This window comes from Pseudopipra pipra, chromosome 24 (assembly GCF_036250125.1).
Source record: "Pseudopipra pipra isolate bDixPip1 chromosome 24, bDixPip1.hap1, whole genome shotgun sequence".
NCBI classification, from domain to species: Eukaryota; Metazoa; Chordata; class Aves; order Passeriformes; family Pipridae; genus Pseudopipra; species Pseudopipra pipra.
The window spans coordinates 2,423,459-2,440,440 of record NC_087572.1 but is presented as its reverse complement, the minus strand read 5'-3'; the positions used below and the strand labels follow the sequence as shown (position 1 = coordinate 2,440,440).

Genomic DNA, 16,982 nt, shown 5'->3' with positions numbered 1-16,982 from the left:
CCTATTTACCACGTCGAGCCTCAAAAAAAGCCTTTTCCTCCCGCTCCCACAGCCAGAGCTGAGCAGCAGGAAACTGCCCCGGAGGTGTCTGACCACGTTATGCCTTATAAAGGGTTTTACAATCCTCACACTCGGAATAAAAACCACATTCCAAAGCACGTGGGCTTCCCCAGGGGGCTGCAGGAAGAAGATTCATCTCCTTGGCACCCCAGCGTACCTGGGTGGACTGCGAGACGGCCTCGTCGAGCGCGAGGGCCCGCTGGCAAACCTCCTCCTTGATTTTGGCATACATGGCCTCGGCCGTGGAGTACTTTTCCTGCACCATCTCTCCTTCCTCGGGGTTGAGGTCCTTGAGCTGCGGCCCGATTTTCAGCAGCTTGTCGATATGAGGTTTGTGTTCAGCGATGGACTCCCTCAGTTGCTAGGGAATAGCAGGGGAAAAAAAAATAGATTTGTTTGGAAATCTGTTTCAAGTCGCTGCCTATTTACTCCAAGCAACACTCCAAGAGATGTGATCGTATCTGGTAGGAACTCACACCGTGGATTTCATGCCCCAGCATCTGCCAAGCACATGGAACTCGGCTCTTCCTAACATGGCTATGGCACAACACCCAGCACGGGTCCTTCCCCAGCTCCTGGCCCTCCCCACAGCTCCACAGGGGACTCCACTGGGAATTTTTGCTTTGCAGCTCTCTACCCAAAAAGCACATAGTGCTTTTCCCTGCCACAATCAGGCAGGAGATCCAAAGGCAGCCAGGCTCCCCTGGGTGCAAGCTGCATTTTGGTAAGGGGTGCTCAAACGTGACAAGTTACTTCCACATGGCACACTTGGATTATGCAAGCAGGATCCCCAAAAAGAAGAGAACAGGGAAAAAAAATGAGGCAAATTCAAGAAAAAAGGTGCTCTTGCCTCTGCAAGTGCTGCAACTCTGTTTAAGGCAGAAGAACTCCTGGACAGGAGACGCAAACGCCGCAGCCTCTTACCCTCATGTCATCCTGCTGCTGCTTGAGCTGCTCGTGGTCGATGGCTGGAGGTGGCAGCTGGGAGAGGAGGGCTTGAGTCTCCTCGATCCATGGGTTCAGCTCCTCGTAGGTCTCCCAAAACTGGTTGACCAGGACCTGGGCACGTTCCAAGCGAGCGTAGCGCTCCGAGTTGAGCTGGCTCACAGCTTCGTACTGTTGCACCAGGGACTCGGTTTTCTCCTGGAAAAAAAAAAAAAAAAAAGAAGGAGGGAGGAGAGTTATGGTGAGGGATGCAAAAGGGCCCAGGAAAAGAGCCAGCTCCACGCTGTGAGCTGGAAAAGAAGGAGGTGCTTTTGGTGGCCTTCCACGTGCACGGGCTGTAATTCCAATTAAAGCAGCCTCGGGAATCTCTGCTGTCTCCCCCTCCCCAAACCCTGCAATAAAAATACGCAATAAAGGAGAGCAATAAATGTAAAGAGATTTCTGCTAACACTGGTGGGGATTACTGAAGATGGAGCAATTTTAAACTCCTTCAGCTTGTGCCAGAGCTGAGGATTCGCCTCTCTCCCCTCTCTGTCCCCCCTGGGCTCACCTGGAGAACAGCTTTTTGTTCCTCGCCACAGGTCCCGAAGATCTCGTTGCGCTGGCTGAACAGCTCATCCATGGAGTCTTTGTGCCGAATGATGTCGATGGAAAAAGCCTGCAGGAAGGAAAGGTCCAGAGAAAGGCAAGAAATCAGAGCTGAGCCCAACCTCTCCCCCCAGCTCGACCTCTCCCCAACCCATCCATGAGATCCTCCTGCCAGCACTGGGCGCCGCAGAGACCACGAAAAACTCATCACAAGTGTCCTGTGGCCCACTGAAAATCTGGCTGGAAATGCAGATTCCTGCCTGTTTTTCTCATGACTCATCTACATCAACCTCTCTCTTTCAAAGACCTGAAAACAGCTCTTAAAATGAGGTATAATCACTTCCACACCCAAGGTCCTCACCAGGGGAAAAGCTCCATCATCCATTCATTAGCAAAGATGTTATCCCCCAAAACAGTGCTCTCCAGAACTGCATCTACCAATAACTTTGCCATTCCCAAGGTCCACACGATTAACAGCTGGAAGCTGAGCTCAATTTAACTTAATGCTTGATGGTTCAGTCCCCCCACCCTTATAACACTCTTATTTTCCTTTTTTTTTTTTAATTTTAAATCCAATAAGCCTGTCAGCTGCTCTGATTGCCCAAGCAAAGGGAAGAAAAGGGTCGTTTATTTAAAGTGCACGTTCTTTCAGGCATGATCTCATCTCAAAGATATAAAAAAAACAAAAACCCCAGCGCCTCTTTGTTCCATGTCTGGCTGCCGGGAGGGAACTGAGGAGTCCCCCACTGCAGGGAACAATGAGCAAAAAGCAAATGAAAAAGCACCCTCATTAATCAATATATACATTTTTCTAAACCCTTCCTGCTGCCAGCGCCAGCAAGATCCCAGCAGAGCTTGCTCCAGTGGCCACACGGAAAGGCTTCCAAGGGAGCAGCTCTCTCAAGGGGATTCCTGGCAAGAGCACCCATCTATCCCTAAACAGCTCCTGCAAACGGACAGGAAGCTTTTTCCTTTAGAAGCCCAACACTTAATTTCTCTAAATTCTCTTTCTCCTCTTTTTTTTTTCCCTTTTCCTTTCCAAGGAGAAGCGTTGCATCTCTCCCGGTGCTCGGGGCTTGGCCCTACACACCCCAGGGTAAAGCTGCTCCCTCAAATCACATCCCGTGACCCAAACCACATCCCATCACCCAAACTGGGCCATCCCTCCTTGTTGCCCACCCCATCTCCCCCATCCTTGAGGTGCACACAGACCTTCTGCACCTGCAGCTGAGCCGTTGTCTGGTCCTGCTCCAGGCGGATGGGACCGAGAGCCATCAGCTTCCGCTTGGTCTCGGCCACCCAGGCCAGCTCTGCATCAGCTGCCTGCTCGTACTGGCACACGGGAGAGGATGGGCAGTGGTTAGTGATGGGCAGCAGGGATGGAGCACACGGAGAGCTGGGGATGGTGGGAAAAACAGAGGGACCCAGCGGGACACGGGAACAAACGCCTCGCCCCGGCACACGGAGGTGGGGAGGAGAAGGGACATCAGGGTGGACGCAGGTGACTCCTGCAGCTGGTTTTGGGGCATATTGGAGCAGCCATCTTTCCCTACACCCTCCCTGCCTGCAGGGCAATGGACATCCCTGTAAACAGGAGCATTATGCTCACAGGATCAGCTCCATGGACTCAGCGCTCCACAGAGCAAGGGCAGTTATTCACTGCACTCCACAGCCTCTGGCCTGTGCAGGACAAGCCTTTTTGGGGAGGACTGTTTGCCTGGAACAAATCTCTGTGCTCTCACAGCAGGGGATGATGTTTTTCCAGGCTTGAAAGTCACCTGCCCTTGGTTTTACACCATTTACATCACCCCTGTCAGCAGAAGCCTGCAGGCAGGATAACGCGGTGCTGCTCCAGAATTATCCCATCCCAACCACATGCAACAGGACCGGTCAGGAAACAGCCCTGCTGCCACGTGCTGCTGCTGTGGTCCATTTCTTGGCATTCCCAATGGGATTTGGCCCTCCTGTCTGGCTGTGCTTGCCATCCCTCCTGCTGCCATTGCACTGTACAGCTGGAGCAGCGCCGAGCCTCTCGCTCCCACTCTCCCAAGAAAACCCATCAGCCTCCAGCAGGGTTATTAAATTACCTGTTGAGACCTCTGAATAGCAGCATCGATTTCTTCCACCCTCTGCTTGATGGTGTCACTGACCAGCTTGTAGCGCTCGTTGGTGTCCGACACGAGCTTATCCAGCCCCTCACGGGCTCGCCAGGGAACCAGCTCCAGGAGAGCCCGGCTCACCTCGTTCACCGTGTCCAGGACGAGCCTGTGCTCCATCACCTCCTTCTTCAGCTCCTGTGGAAGGCACCCATGGACACATGTCCTTCTCAGCAGGTGACCTCCCTCTCCAGCTCCTCCCCGGCCTCTCAAACAAGGAGCAAACCCCCACGAGCTCCCACCCTCGCGTCCCCATCCCGGAGTGCCGCTCTCCCAGCGCCCACCTTCTGCCGCTGCTGGAACTGGGGGATCTGCTCTCCGGCGGGGGACTGTGCCCCACTGGAGGCCAGCTCATCCTCCACCTTGCTCATCCACCCCGTGAGCTCCTCGTGTGTGGACTGGAACTTGGTGGCCAGCTGCCGAGCCTGCTCCAGCGTGCGCAGGGCTTTGGAGCTGGCGGCGGTGATGTCGGAATAGCGGGTCTTAATCCCATCCAGCTTCTCCTGGATCAGCAACACCTCCTCCCCTGCGAGACAGCAGCGAGGGGTAAATGATGCTGGGTTGGGCTGCAGGGATGTTTCAGCAGCCACCTGCCCTGTTCCCCTCATTTTAAACACCTAATTCCACCCTAACTTCTCTTTATATTCTTACAACTTCAGCCTGTTTTTACAGCCAGGAAGCTACTCTCTCATTTTCCACCAGTCAGAGTAAAGTCCATCTCTTCCTTGGGATAGGAGCTGCTAAAACTGGCTTTGCCACAAGCTCCAAAACCACACCAGCTCAGTCCTCGACTAACGTGTCACAACTCCAGGAAAAAAAGGGCCGGTTCACTCTTTACTGCTGTTTCCAAGAGGACATGAAAATGCATGCCAAATCCTTTGTAATCACTCTTCCTGCTCCACAGCTCCCACAAGGACAGAGGGCTGTACATCTGCTCCGAGCAGACCACATCTGAAGGAAATGCATCGCCCCGACCTTTCTTCCCACTCATAAACATAAACTCACACCCACGTGGCAACAGCAACAACTGCTCAATATGGGAAAGCAATATTAGGAAAGGGCTGGGGGTATTTTTAACCTCTTCCCATGCGATTTAGCAGCTGGATGCAATGAGAAAACCCTCCCTTGTGCTGCAGGGTTGCTCAGCTCCGAGCATCCCCCCAGCAGCGGTGGGAATCACCCGCTCTCCAGGCTGCGAGCTGGGATTTGGGAGCAACCCAGTGGCTCAGCATCCAGGTCTGGAGGCAAAACAGCTGCTTTGGAAGATTCCAAAAGGAAATTAAGACCTGAAGGAGAACAGCCTCCCCTGAACAGCGATCACTGCAGAGCATGGACTTCCCAGGGAAGAGTGTGAGGAGGACTGGGGACTTCCCATGCCAAGATTTCCATGTTACCTGTGGTTTGTTTCAGAAGAGCTTGTCCGTTTCTGATGGCTTGGTCCACGTTCTTCTTCCTGTTCATAATTTCCTCATTCAAAGCCTGGTGGAAAAGGCAAATCTGGGTTATTCTGCTGCAGGCAGATCCCTGTGTCCTGCCAGCCAGAGATGCTACAAAGAGCAGGAACTTCCCTACTGAGTATAGGAAGGGTGGACAACCCATCTGATAATTGTCCAGTCATCCTGCTACAGGAATTATTGAGCCTTCTGGGACTCAAAGGCTCAAATCTTAGACAAAACCCATCCCAACCCACTGGATCCAGGTTACCAAAGGCCTTGCCCTTGTATTAGACAGACCCTCACTCTTGAGAAGAGCCTGCACAGCCCCAGGAGCGGAAGCAGAGGCTTCCTTGGTGGCCAGCCTGGATCCAAAAACCCACCAGGCTTTTCCAGCTCTCAGTCTTGGAAACAGCATTCAGCTTTCTAAAGGCACAGGGTGGCCAAGCTGGCTCAGACATTGTTCACAAAGCAACCGAACCATTTGAAGTTTCCCCCCTTCCCCCCCAAGGAAACCCATTTTTGGGGCCACAATTATTGTTTATAACACATGAAACATCTTTCCACTTCTCCAAGCCTCGAAGAAGAGAACCAGCAGCGGAACAAGCTTCGCAAAATTGAAGTCAGACCAGAAACAAAAACAAAACCAGATAAATGCAACAAAACAAACAACATAAACATGGAAGAAAAAGGGAAAATACCAGCTGGTCTGCATGCTGCTTCTGCAGGACGTCCCGTTTGTAATCCTTTACGGATACCGAGCCCAGCTTGTCCTCGACCTCAGCCAGCCAGTTGAGCACTTCCACCTCCTCCTCCCCAAAAAGCCTGGCGTTGGCCAGAGCCTGATCCAGCAGTGCTGCCTTCCGGCAGCACCGGTCGTGGACCTCGCCGTAGCGGGTCTGCAGAGAGTCTAATTTCTCTGCCAGCAGCCTCTGCTCGGCGGCACAGCTCAGGGAGGAGAGGGACTGCCCGACCCCGACCGCCCGAGACACGTCGGCAGCGTGGCTCTCTATCTCTTCCTCTAGAGCCTGAATGGCGGGAGGATAAAATGGACAACAGAAAGGAAAATGAGTGAAAAATGGATAAAATGAAATAAAATGAAATGAAATAAAATAAAATAAAATAAAATAAAATAAAATAAAATAAAATAAAATAAATGCAACGTGAAAGGGGAAACAAACGACGAGCGCAACTGAAGGAATGGAGGAGACACAAAACCCGCCTGCAAACGGCATCAAAATTAAAAAAGAAACACAATGGGAATGTTTTTTTCTATCCAAACCCAGATATACTTGCTGTGAGGTGCAAAGACATCGGTTTAATGTTCACCCACACTGGTGGGCCAGGGCTTGGCAGCCTTCTCCACACATAAAACAGTCTGGGTAACTCCTCCAATACTTGTGTGTGCCAAAAACCCCCTCGTTGTGGTGGCAACAGCCACCAGAGCAGGACCTGACACTGACCACCTCCATCCCATCCACGCACAGGTCCTACCTTGTGCCGACTGATCTGCTGCTGGATTTTGGCAGTCTGGGTACCAATGGGCTCAGAGTTGGCCAGTTTCTTCTCTGTCACTGACAGCCAGTCCAACACGGGCTCTGTGGTTTCGTGGAACTGCTTTGCCAGGACCAAGATGTCCTCCAGCTGCTTCTGCCTGTAAGAAGGAATAGTAAAATAAGAAGGAAGTAAGTGTTCAAGGCCAGGTTGGACAGGGAGTGGAGCAACCTGGTCTAGTGGAAGGTGTCCCTGAATATGGCAGGGGGTTGAAATGAAATGGGCTTTAAGGTCCCTTCCAACCCAAACCAGTCTGTGACTCTATGATTCAATGAAAACACTAAGGAGCCAGGAGTGGGAAGCAGCTTCAAGAATTAGAAAGCAGGAAGCAAAGCAGCCCTGTTCAGAGCAAGGTGAGACACCATGTCAGGCAAAGACAAAAATCAACGTGGAGAAACTGCAAATGGAGTTTTTTCCTGCAGCTGTGCCTTTAGGATCCAGTTTATCCCCCTTGGGAAGATGGCAGAAAGGCTTCCCCATTGTGCAGCTTCTCATGGAACAGTTTGGGCTGGAAGGAATCTTTAAGATCATCTAATTCCAACCCCCTTTTTTTCCACCCCTATCACTATCTTGAAGATCCCTTGACATACTCAGCTTGTGGCCAGACTCTTGGTGTTTTAGGGCTGCTGAGCTTCTGGTCAAAGACAATCCAGCTGTTCTGGATGGACAGCCCAGCTTGTTGTCAGTGACTAAAAACACTAAGAGGGTCCAATCCAGCCCTCAGAAGTGTCTTCATAGCCTCAGATATCAGCTTAGGTAGCAACAAGCACCTCATAAACAAGATTCTGGCGGCAGAAAGGTGTCAACAGGATGTTAATGCTTACAGGAATAAAAATAACATCCCTCCCCTGCAGGGAAATTATTTAATCTGAGCTCTTCCCTGCCATTGTAAACCACCGTTATCAGCTTCAGCTCCCAAACAGCCTTTGATTTCCCATGTTTTCCAGCTGTTTCCAGGTTTCCAGGATGTATCTGCGCAGAAATCTCTGCCAGCTTCCCGAACGCTGTAACCCCGTGCCCCGGGACGCCGAGACCCGCAGGATGAGCTGGTCCCAGTCCCTCTCACCTGGCAGCTGCCCGGCCCAGCAGCCCTGCCCAGCGCCCTGCCAGGCTCTCCAGCTGCCCCACGATCTTCTCCCGATCCGCGGGCTCGGCCGACTGCGCGATCCGGTCGCCCTCCGCCTGGATCATCTCAACGGTGGCTTTGCGATCGTCCAGGAGCCGCTGGAGCAGCTTTGGCATCACAGAGAGACCAAGGAGGAGCAAAGTTACTGCACTGGGGCAGCAGAAACGATTCCAGCCCTTGGAGAGGCCAGATCTCTAATTGTGGCTCAGAACCACCATCAGCACAGGGCTGAGACCAGACCCGGCCCGGGGGGAACAGCTCTGCCATCAAAACCAGCCAAAAAAATTATATAGTTATATTATATTACATTATAATAACAGCATGCTTTAATTTGGTCAGCCCTGAAGTGGTCAGGCAGCCGGACATGATGATCATTGTAGGTCCCTTCCAAGAGAAATTTCATTCTATTTATTCTATTCTATTCCCTTTCCTTCACATTTTCCTTTCCTTTTTCCTTTCTTTTCCCTTTCCTTTTTCCTTTCACCTTTCCTTTCCTATCCCTTCCCCTCCTCTTCCTCATACCATTCCTTTCCCCCCTCCTTTTTCATGTTTTCTTTCCCCTTTCCTTTTCCCTTTCCCCTTCCCTCTTTCACACTATTCAAACCATTTCTGCGACAGAGAAGTTTTCCAAGCCTTCCCCATCACCCCCCCCCCCAAACTTACCAAGTTTTTAACTTCCACTTGAAACACATTTCCTCTTCCCACCTCAATAGGTTGGACCCAGGCTCGGTAAGAATTCATTTCTAAAATACTTCCCCCTGACCACACTTGACCTTCCCTCCGCCCGCTCCGAGGGGCAGGCGCCGGCCCGGGCTGTTATCTCTGCAAACACTCCTCGGGCCCACTCTTAACACTTTGAACATTCACTTTGTCCAAACACCCAAACCAGCCCCTACACCACCAGCTTGCTCCTGACACAGCGGAATTACCGGCACAAACAAAGCTCAGGGCTGGAAAAACACGGCCGACCAGCAAAACCAGCAAGCTTCAAGAGGCAGCGGGACAATGAAGTGACGCGGTGATTTAGGCGATGGAGATACTGAGTGTGGGCAAACGAGCTGCCTGCTCCTTACACTGGGATGTGGGCAACCAGGATCCACCATGAAAGAAGCAGGTTTGTGGACATCCCAGCTGGGTCCACAAAATACTGTCTGGCTGTCCCAAGCTCCCCCCCCCCTCCCACTGAGCCACCCACCGCCCTGTGCTTGCTCACCTTCTGCTCCTGGATCTGGGCTTTCACCACCTTGTACTCTGCAGAGGGAGGTTTCTGGTTGGAGATGAGCTCCTCAGTGTCTGCCAGCCAGCTCAGCAACGGCTCCAGGGCATCCTGAAACTTCCCGCAGTGCAACAGGGCCTCTTGCAGCTGAGCGACCCGCTGGGCCACCTGCACCCCAAACACAACCCCACTGCATGGTCAGGCTGGGGAAGTGTCAATGCTGGAGCCCCAGCTCCCTGTCCACGACAGGCTTTTTCTACCAGACCCCAGTGGTGCTGAGAGAAACCAGTTACAGCCCCTCCCCATGCTCCCACCTTCTTGTTGAGGGTGTTCCAGCGGGTGTTGATCTCTTCCATGTCATGCTCCAGCCCCTGGACGTCACAGTTTTTCCCGGCGCTTTGGATGAGTCCTTGACCAACTCCATTGACTTGCTGTAGTTTAACCTGGAGAGGATCCACTTGCTCCTTCTGGAAGAGCTGGGGGTGGAAAAGGTGGGAGAGAAAAGGTATTTATAAGCTGTAAGCTGCTCTTCCAGCCCCTCCACCATTCCATAGATACAACAGGCTTTCTTTTCCAGTGAAGATGTAGTAGCTACTTGCACTGATTTTATTAGAATTGTGCAAGTTTGCTCAAACTCCTCCCTCGCCTTGACCCAGTAACACAAATGTCACAGGAATCTGCTGCTGTGGAGCACAGCTCAGGACCTATCCACATCCACCTCTGCTTTTAAATGGGTAAATCCCATATTTCCGAGCACTGGAGTGAGGTAGAGAGAAAAAAATGGGGAAGAAATGAGAGCATTGGCTGCAGCCAGCCATCAGATTGGGAAATAACGCTCCTGGGGAAAAACCCCAAGCAATTCTCACAGCGAAGCTATTGAGAACGGAGACCTGACATCATATGAGTTTTGTTAACCACGAAATTACAGGCAGCGAGGAGCTCACTGTATTTCGAAAGACAAAGGCAATAGGCAATTAATGTGCGAGTCGTTTACCACGGATTTGGCACGGTCCTGCCTGGGAATCCTGTGGGGAAAAGCTTTTTAAACCAAAAAAGATTTGATAGGGAAAGGGGGAGGAGAGTGAATGAAGCTCCCCATTGTCAAGAGAGGCAGCAGGGAGAATCCTGTTTCTGCAGAGGAGATAAGTGCTCTTTATCAGAGCTGGGGATCTGCTGGAACCACGAGGCGCCCCGTGCAGGGTTCCTCTCCAGAGCTGCACAGCCCGGTCCCAAGGGACAAACCTGCTGTATCCCCACAGCAGATAGCCCAAGCCCCAGAAAGAGGGAGCAGAATCCTTCCTGGCTTACTCTGCTCCCTTGGCCCATGGGCCCATGCAGAGCACAGGTCACCCCGCACCCAGCGCTGGGCAGGATCGGAGCCCTTGGCACTGTCGCAACATTTTCCCGTTGGAAAGCAGAGGGGATGGCAGCCAGCCGCCTGCTTTCTCAAGCGTGCCTCCTCCTCGTGCCCAAGAATGCATGGACATGGATGGCAACAAAAAATTCCCACTTGGATGCAAGATCTCCCCCAGCAGAGCAGCAGCTCGTGGAGGGCCCAGCTCTCCACACCGAGCCATCGCTTTGCCTCCAAAGAAACACAAGGCAGGCAAAAACCCCCAAACACACCAAAACCCCCCCAAAATCCCCAAACACAGTTCCCAGCAAGAGGCGTTGCTTTGACTTTCTTTGCCTCATTTCCAAAGAAAAAGCTGCTTCTTCCCAGCAGAGCTCAGCAACCAGAGGGCAGGGAGGTGTCCCTCCAGGACATGAGCAAAGGGTGAGCTGGCAGACACTGTCCAGAGCTGGCTGCTCATGGATAATTATTCCACAGTTATAAGAAATAAATGGTGATATGGAAGCACCGATTCCCCGGCTGTTCTCCTGTTACTGTTTATATATGGAGTTGCTGGTTAGAACAGCCAAACCCACAAAAGGATCAGGCTGATAAGCCTGGCATGCCGGGCTGGTCCGAGCTCTCTGCACAAAACAAACTCCAGGGCTCTGAAGCAGCCAGGCAGGGAGGGAGCCCTGTGGAAAACCCGGACATCCAACCAGGGGTACCTGTAACACAGGTATCAGCCAGCCTGAGAACCCAATGCTCCATGAGGATCCCTACAAAGACAATCTCACCAACAGCCCGAGGGTGAGCGTGTCCAACACCCTTGTTTTCCTTTGCTCATAAAAGATTCCAGTGATTTAGTTCATTAACCTCACTGTGACTCAGCTCTGAAACAAATATTTAAGGACTGCCCTGTGCCAGGCAGGAGAAGGCGCAGAGCGAGGTGTCCTGCCCTGGAGAAGGGCTGGACAGACATTTTGGAGAGCAGAAGGACATCTGCTCCACCACACCTCCGCCTCCTCCTCACTCCCAGAAATGCTTCCCAAAGCATCCCCTCGCTTTCTGCTTCCCTCATCTCCCTTAACCCCAGTGCTGCCGAACGCGGAGCCTGGTGAGAAGAACTGGCATCACCAACAACCTTTGAGCAAGGGGAAGGTTTATGGGGTTAACAATCAGAGGTGCTGAACCTAAAATAAGGGTCCCACCACCAAGGACACACTGAATTTCAGGCAACAGACAACACCACCGAGAACCCAATGGCTTTTCCCTCACCAAGGTCCTCTCTGGGTGTCCCAGCCTGTGCTCACATGGACCCCCCATGTGAAACCATCTCTCCAAAGCCCCTCCACGTGTGTCTCTCCAACGGGTGGTTCAGCCCAAAGGATGAGTAATTGCTACCAAATCGGGATTTTTGGCGCTGACTAACTTCTGATGTCTCCTTAGTGATAACTTCTCCCATTCCAGATGGCAGGAAATCAGCGCTCGGCTGTGGGAACTCCACCACCGAGGTCTCTCCAGGCAAAAGCCACGAGCACGGCACAGTAACGCCAATCCCCAAACGCCAGAGAGAATATGAGCCCCTTCCCATGCGCCTTCTGAGCCTCAGCACCTCAGTGCTCGCTGGAAAAGCTCTACAGACAGCGATGACTGCACAAGACAGGAATTATTTGCACTTAATTCGTTTTACAGGTTTCTCTTTTCCAATATATTTTCTGCTTCAAAGATGGGAACTACCCGCCCGGAGTCGGTGAGAAGGTTTTTCTGAAGTCTGTGATTTCCATCTGAGTGACTATAATGTACTTTACTAAGCCAAAAAAGTATAAGACAATAGCTGAGGTCATCGAGCAGTGAGTGTCTTTTGCCTACCCCGCTTATAAAATCACACAAGTCCCCCCCCTCCCCGAAACCTTTTGCCTGCCAAATTCAAGCCACTCTCAGGAGGGAGAAGGCTGTTCTGAAGCCTGAAGGACACAGATCATGCGTTACTGAGTGGGCTCCCATCTCCCACCCACCCCTCGAGTGCGAAATAAAGCGATTTCTGCGCCTGAAGCCCCGGCTGTGAGCGCCCGAGCAACAAATACCTCGTTATCTGGAACGAATCCATCTGGTAGAGCAGGAGGCCCTTCTGCGACGAGAGCAGCAGCGAGGGGTCCCTCTGTGCCCGCCAGCACCTCTCCCTCGCCAGGGCACAGGGAAGTGGCACCACCACAGCTGGGAGGATGGAAGGTGTCCCCCAGCGCGGCCCCAGGGAGGGTTTGTGAGGCGGGTGCTGCAGCAGAGGGTGTCCCCAGCAGCTCTGGGATGGTGGAGCCCTCTGGGAGGGGTGGGAAGGCGAAAGGGGGACCCTCCATGCCTGGTGGCACAGAGGCACCATCGTCCCAAGCTGCCACCTCAGCTGCGGGTGCTCTTGCAGCGGGGTCATCCTCCAAAGCCAGCACTTCGGTGGGCAGGTGCTCCAGGATGGGCGGCACAGCCATGATGGCAAAGTCATCTGTATCCCCCAAGGCCACTACCGACGGCACGGGGTCACCACCAAGATCCCCAACACCAGAGACGAGTGGATCAGCTGCTTGTGGTGGCACAGTGGCAACAGGCACATCAGCAAAGGGTGGGGGGGCTTCCAGAAGCTCCTCCACCATCAAGGACATGGCAGTGGTGGTGGCTTCCAGAGGTTCCTCAGCATCCATGGCAGGATCCCCAGTGGCTGGTGGTGTCTCCTGAGCCTGGGGCTCTGGGACAGTCACATCTCCTGGTGAAAGCGGGTGGGCTGGAGAAGAAAGCTCCCCAAAATCCCATGGGATGGCGGGCCCTGCAATGGGTGATGTGCCAGGAAGCCCTTCAGGGGCAGCTGGGCTGGCAGCACATGGAACCCCCTCACCCAGCCCTATGGCACGGCCCCAGCCAGGGGCAAACAGCAAGTCCGTGTCTCCTGGCTGCAGGATGGCTGCTGGTGTCTCACCATGTGTGACAGCCACCTCCACGGGGGGCCCCTCAGTGCAGGCAGCCCCTTCCAGAGCCATGCCCTGGCTCTGGGAAACCATTTCCCATGGGACGTCCTCAACAGGCACCGGGAACGTTGTCAGAGCCTCAGAGCCTGGCTCTGATGCAGAGCCAGTGTGGAAAGGCAGCAGAAAACCACAGCAAACATCCCCACTCCCTGCCAGATGAGTCCAGCCATCAGCTCCACTCCCTGATCCCAAATTTGTGGCTTCATCCTCAGAAACCAGTTCATTGCCAACAACCCAGTTGGCAACTTCCGTCCTTCCAGGCAGAAGGTGATGGGTCCCAAATGGATCCATCCCCTCAATGCCAGCCTTGCTGTGCTGTGGGGGAGATCCCAGCTCCTCCACTGCTGTGTCAGGAGCTGGGAGCTGGCAGGGGGATACTTGGCCAGGACAGGTCTCCTTGGGAAGCTGTGACACTTCCCCATCAGGGACCAGCAAGTCTTGCTTATCTTCATCCCACCCCACTGGAGCACCAGGGTAACCAGTTCCCCCCAGTCCAGAAGGTGGATGTGTCCCTGTCTCAGGAGATGGCATCCCACCAGCCACCACCACCGTGCAACTGCCCACCAGTGGGTCAGGATCATCCTCCTCCACCAGCACTGAGGAGCCTTCTAGGAGGGATCCTGGTCCTGTGGTGGCCACGGGGCTGGGGGAGGCCCCTCCATCCGAGTCCGTTGGGGTGACAGCCAAGGTGTCCCTTTCTGAGAAGGGTTCTGTCAATGGCTCCAAAGTGCTCAGCATCTGTGAGCTGCAGGTGACATCAAAGTCCTCCAGATCTGACACAACGGCAGAGTCTGAAGCACTGATGTCCAAAGGGGCCCTATGCTGACACCCTTCGACCTCTGACCCGGCCAGTTTGGTCGAATCTGGGTCCAGCACCTCTGAGTCCATTGGGGAAACCTGAACCTCCAGACAACCAGTGACAGCCCCACCACACTCATTCTCATTCAGGCACTGCTCTTCCAGCTCCAGGAACATCTGCACAGAGTCTGTGTCGGACAACTCGGGACCTGTGGGGCTGGCTGAGCGCTCCAAAACTGGAGCCAAGTCCTCAACTCCACACTGCACCGCTGTGTCCTCGGTACAGCCCGTGCTGCCGGGGAGGGGGCTGCCGGCACCCCCTGGGGAAGTGCAGGACTGGGAGGTCCCTGGGCCGGGGGCAGAGCCATCCGCCGGAGCAGCGGATTGTTCCCTTTCTTCAGAAATATCTGCCAAGCAACAGCTCTTCTTCTCCTCTGCCACCAGAACAGCCTTTCCTCTCTCTGACAGCGTCGCCTCCTCCCACTCCTCCATCATCACCCAGCGCTCGTCCTCCTCAAATCTCAGCTCAGACTCCGTTTTCTCCCTGAGATTGGAGGTGATGAGAATATCCAGTCCTGCATCCAGCAGCTCCTCACTAAGGCACGGAGACAGGTTGACGTTCTCCACTGTAGAGTCCGACCCAGAGGGCTCCAGGGTCTCCTGGTGCCCATCGTTGAAATTTCCCCTGATGAAATTCTTCCTGGCTCTTGGCCAAGTGGCACTGGGGAGTCGGCAAGCCCTGGCCAGGTCCCTGACACGGCCATCACCAGCGTTCAGCAAGGCCTGGCGCTCATCCCGGGGACCGTCGTACCCATCCACGCTGAACTGCTTGGCCGTCAGAGCCTCGGCTGTGCCAGATGACTTGGAGACGTGCTCCAAGGTGAGAGACTCGGACATAGGCTCGCCATGGTCGGGCTGGCCTGCCTGCTCGGTGAGCATGGCACTGGAATCCCGCTTGTCCCGCAGGGAAGGGTTGGAAGCGCCCGCTTCCGACACCTCGCTCAGCGAAGCCCCCATCCTTTCCGCAAATTCGGTGAAGTTGGGCGGCATGAAGGACTTCCATGACCGCCGGTTGACGTTCTCCTTCCTCTCAGGGTTTGGTCGCCTCTTTGGTGGAGCCGGCGCCGGCTTGGAGACGTCACTGCTGAGCTTCAGCGCGTCAAAGATGACCCGTTCATCCAACTTTTTCGGTTCTGGCGCCCTGGACTCGAAGACGTTGGCAGCTCCCAGAGTCCCGTTGCTGGATATGGTGCTGCCATCCCCCTTGCCAAGGGTGCTCTTGGAAAGCTGGTTGAGCTTTGATCCCTGATCGATTTGCTCATTAATTCTCATTGTGTCGTATATCGATCTCTGGGGCACGTAGCAATCCTCTATATAACCATCCTCATCCTCGCCCTTCCCCAGGCAAGTGCGGTTCTGCCGTAAACAGTCTGGCCGGCTCAGTGGTTTGCCCATACTCTCGTCCTTATGGATGACGGAACCGCCCCGGCAACCTTTCGCCCACCACGGCAGGAAGCATCACATGGCCAGCAGGTCCCAAACCCACCGTGCCAGGCTCTAATCCCAAAGCAGCGACCCTACAGGGATGGGATGGTGCACCGGCAGCACCGCGCCGCCTCAGCAGCCCGACCGACGGTCCCAAGCGGTGAAACAACCCATCTCATCCCCCAGGCCCCCCTAAAAAAATCCATCCATCAGCAAGTCACCCGAACCCAACAGCTTCGATAAAATATTCCAAACGGTTCAGAGACAGAAACAGCAGAAGAGTTTGAAGCTCTTGAATTATCCCGTCCGTCCTTCTTTACTAACAAAGGCACTGCTTGTCCCGGCCGCTCAAGGCTGGCAGCACCGAGCGGCTCCGCGCGTTTTCTGCCCAGCTCCAAGTGCCGTGGGAGTCCAGCTGGTCCGAATTAGCCTCTCCCCCCGACTCTCGTGTTTTCATTTGAACTGAGCTTGTCAGCGGATATTCGTACAAGTTTAAACACAGGAAGTTCTTCATTCAGGGCAAACTCGGAGGTTTCCTGTCTCAAAAACATGATGGCATTGTTGCTCCCCGTCACCTCGCCCGGTGCCACCGGGAGTCACGGAACCCCCCCCGAATCCAGCCGGCGGGTGCACGGCGGCAGCGGCACGCCGCGGAGTCCGGCAGTGCAGCAAGGCTGCTGGGTTCTTCGCTTTTTTTTTTCCGCTTTCTCCCCAGGAAAAAAAAAAAATTGGCTATAAAACGCATCCAAAAATGGCAAAGGGACGGAGCGGGATGGAATCCCCTGAGTTGCCTCCGGGAGCCGGCGGGGGGGACGCGGAGCAGCCGCGGCTGGAGGCGGCTGTTGCCGCTGCTGCTTCTTCTCCTTCTTCCTCCTCCTCCTCCTCCTCCCGGCCCCGCTCGCACTAACTTTCCCGGCGGCCGGTGTCGGGCTGCGGTGGCTCCGCGCCACCGGGCGGCCCGGCCATGGCGGGGCGGGGGGCGGCGGGGCGGGCGCGGGGCCGGTCCCCGCGGCGATGCGGGGCGGACCGGGGATGGGTTGGGGTGTGTGGAGGGGGTCTCACACACACACACACACACACCGGGGCCGCCCTCCCCTTCCCCGCCGCTCTCGCCCCCTTTTGTGCGCGGCTCAGCGGCCGGGCCGGGGGCGGGGGGCTCCGCGCCGCCCCCGCGGGCAGCCCCCGGCCGGCGCGGCGGGATGCATGGCCGATGCCTTCCTCCTCCTCCTCCTCCTCCTCCTCCTCTTCTTCTTCCTCTTCCTGCTCCCGGCCGC

At 54.5% G+C, this 16,982-nt stretch overlaps 1 protein-coding gene across 12 annotated transcripts in view; it reads right to left on the bottom strand.

Annotated features, from left to right (window-relative positions):
* MACF1 (microtubule actin crosslinking factor 1) overlaps window positions 1-16,982 on the bottom strand; it is a 141,199-nt gene that overhangs the window by 23,335 nt on the left and 100,882 nt on the right. For 8 of the 12 annotated variants that reach the window (XM_064635065.1, XM_064635063.1, XM_064635056.1 and 5 more), the window contains 12 exons: window positions 9,393-9,554; window positions 9,076-9,246; window positions 7,803-7,969; window positions 6,677-6,836; window positions 5,884-6,210; window positions 5,144-5,228; window positions 4,034-4,275; window positions 3,681-3,887; window positions 2,806-2,925; window positions 1,556-1,663; window positions 985-1,203; window positions 218-421 (listed from right to left, as the gene is read on the bottom strand). In XM_064635065.1, coding sequence (XP_064491135.1) covers window positions 218-421; window positions 985-1,203; window positions 1,556-1,663; window positions 2,806-2,925; window positions 3,681-3,887; window positions 4,034-4,275; window positions 5,144-5,228; window positions 5,884-6,210; window positions 6,677-6,836; window positions 7,803-7,969; window positions 9,076-9,246; window positions 9,393-9,554 — 2,172 coding nt within the window. The remainder of the gene's footprint in view (window positions 1-217; window positions 422-984; window positions 1,204-1,555; window positions 1,664-2,805; window positions 2,926-3,680; window positions 3,888-4,033; window positions 4,276-5,143; window positions 5,229-5,883; window positions 6,211-6,676; window positions 6,837-7,802; window positions 7,970-9,075; window positions 9,247-9,392; window positions 9,555-16,982) is intronic. The other 4 variants (XM_064635064.1, XM_064635060.1, XM_064635062.1 and 1 more) reach the window with 1 other exon arrangement.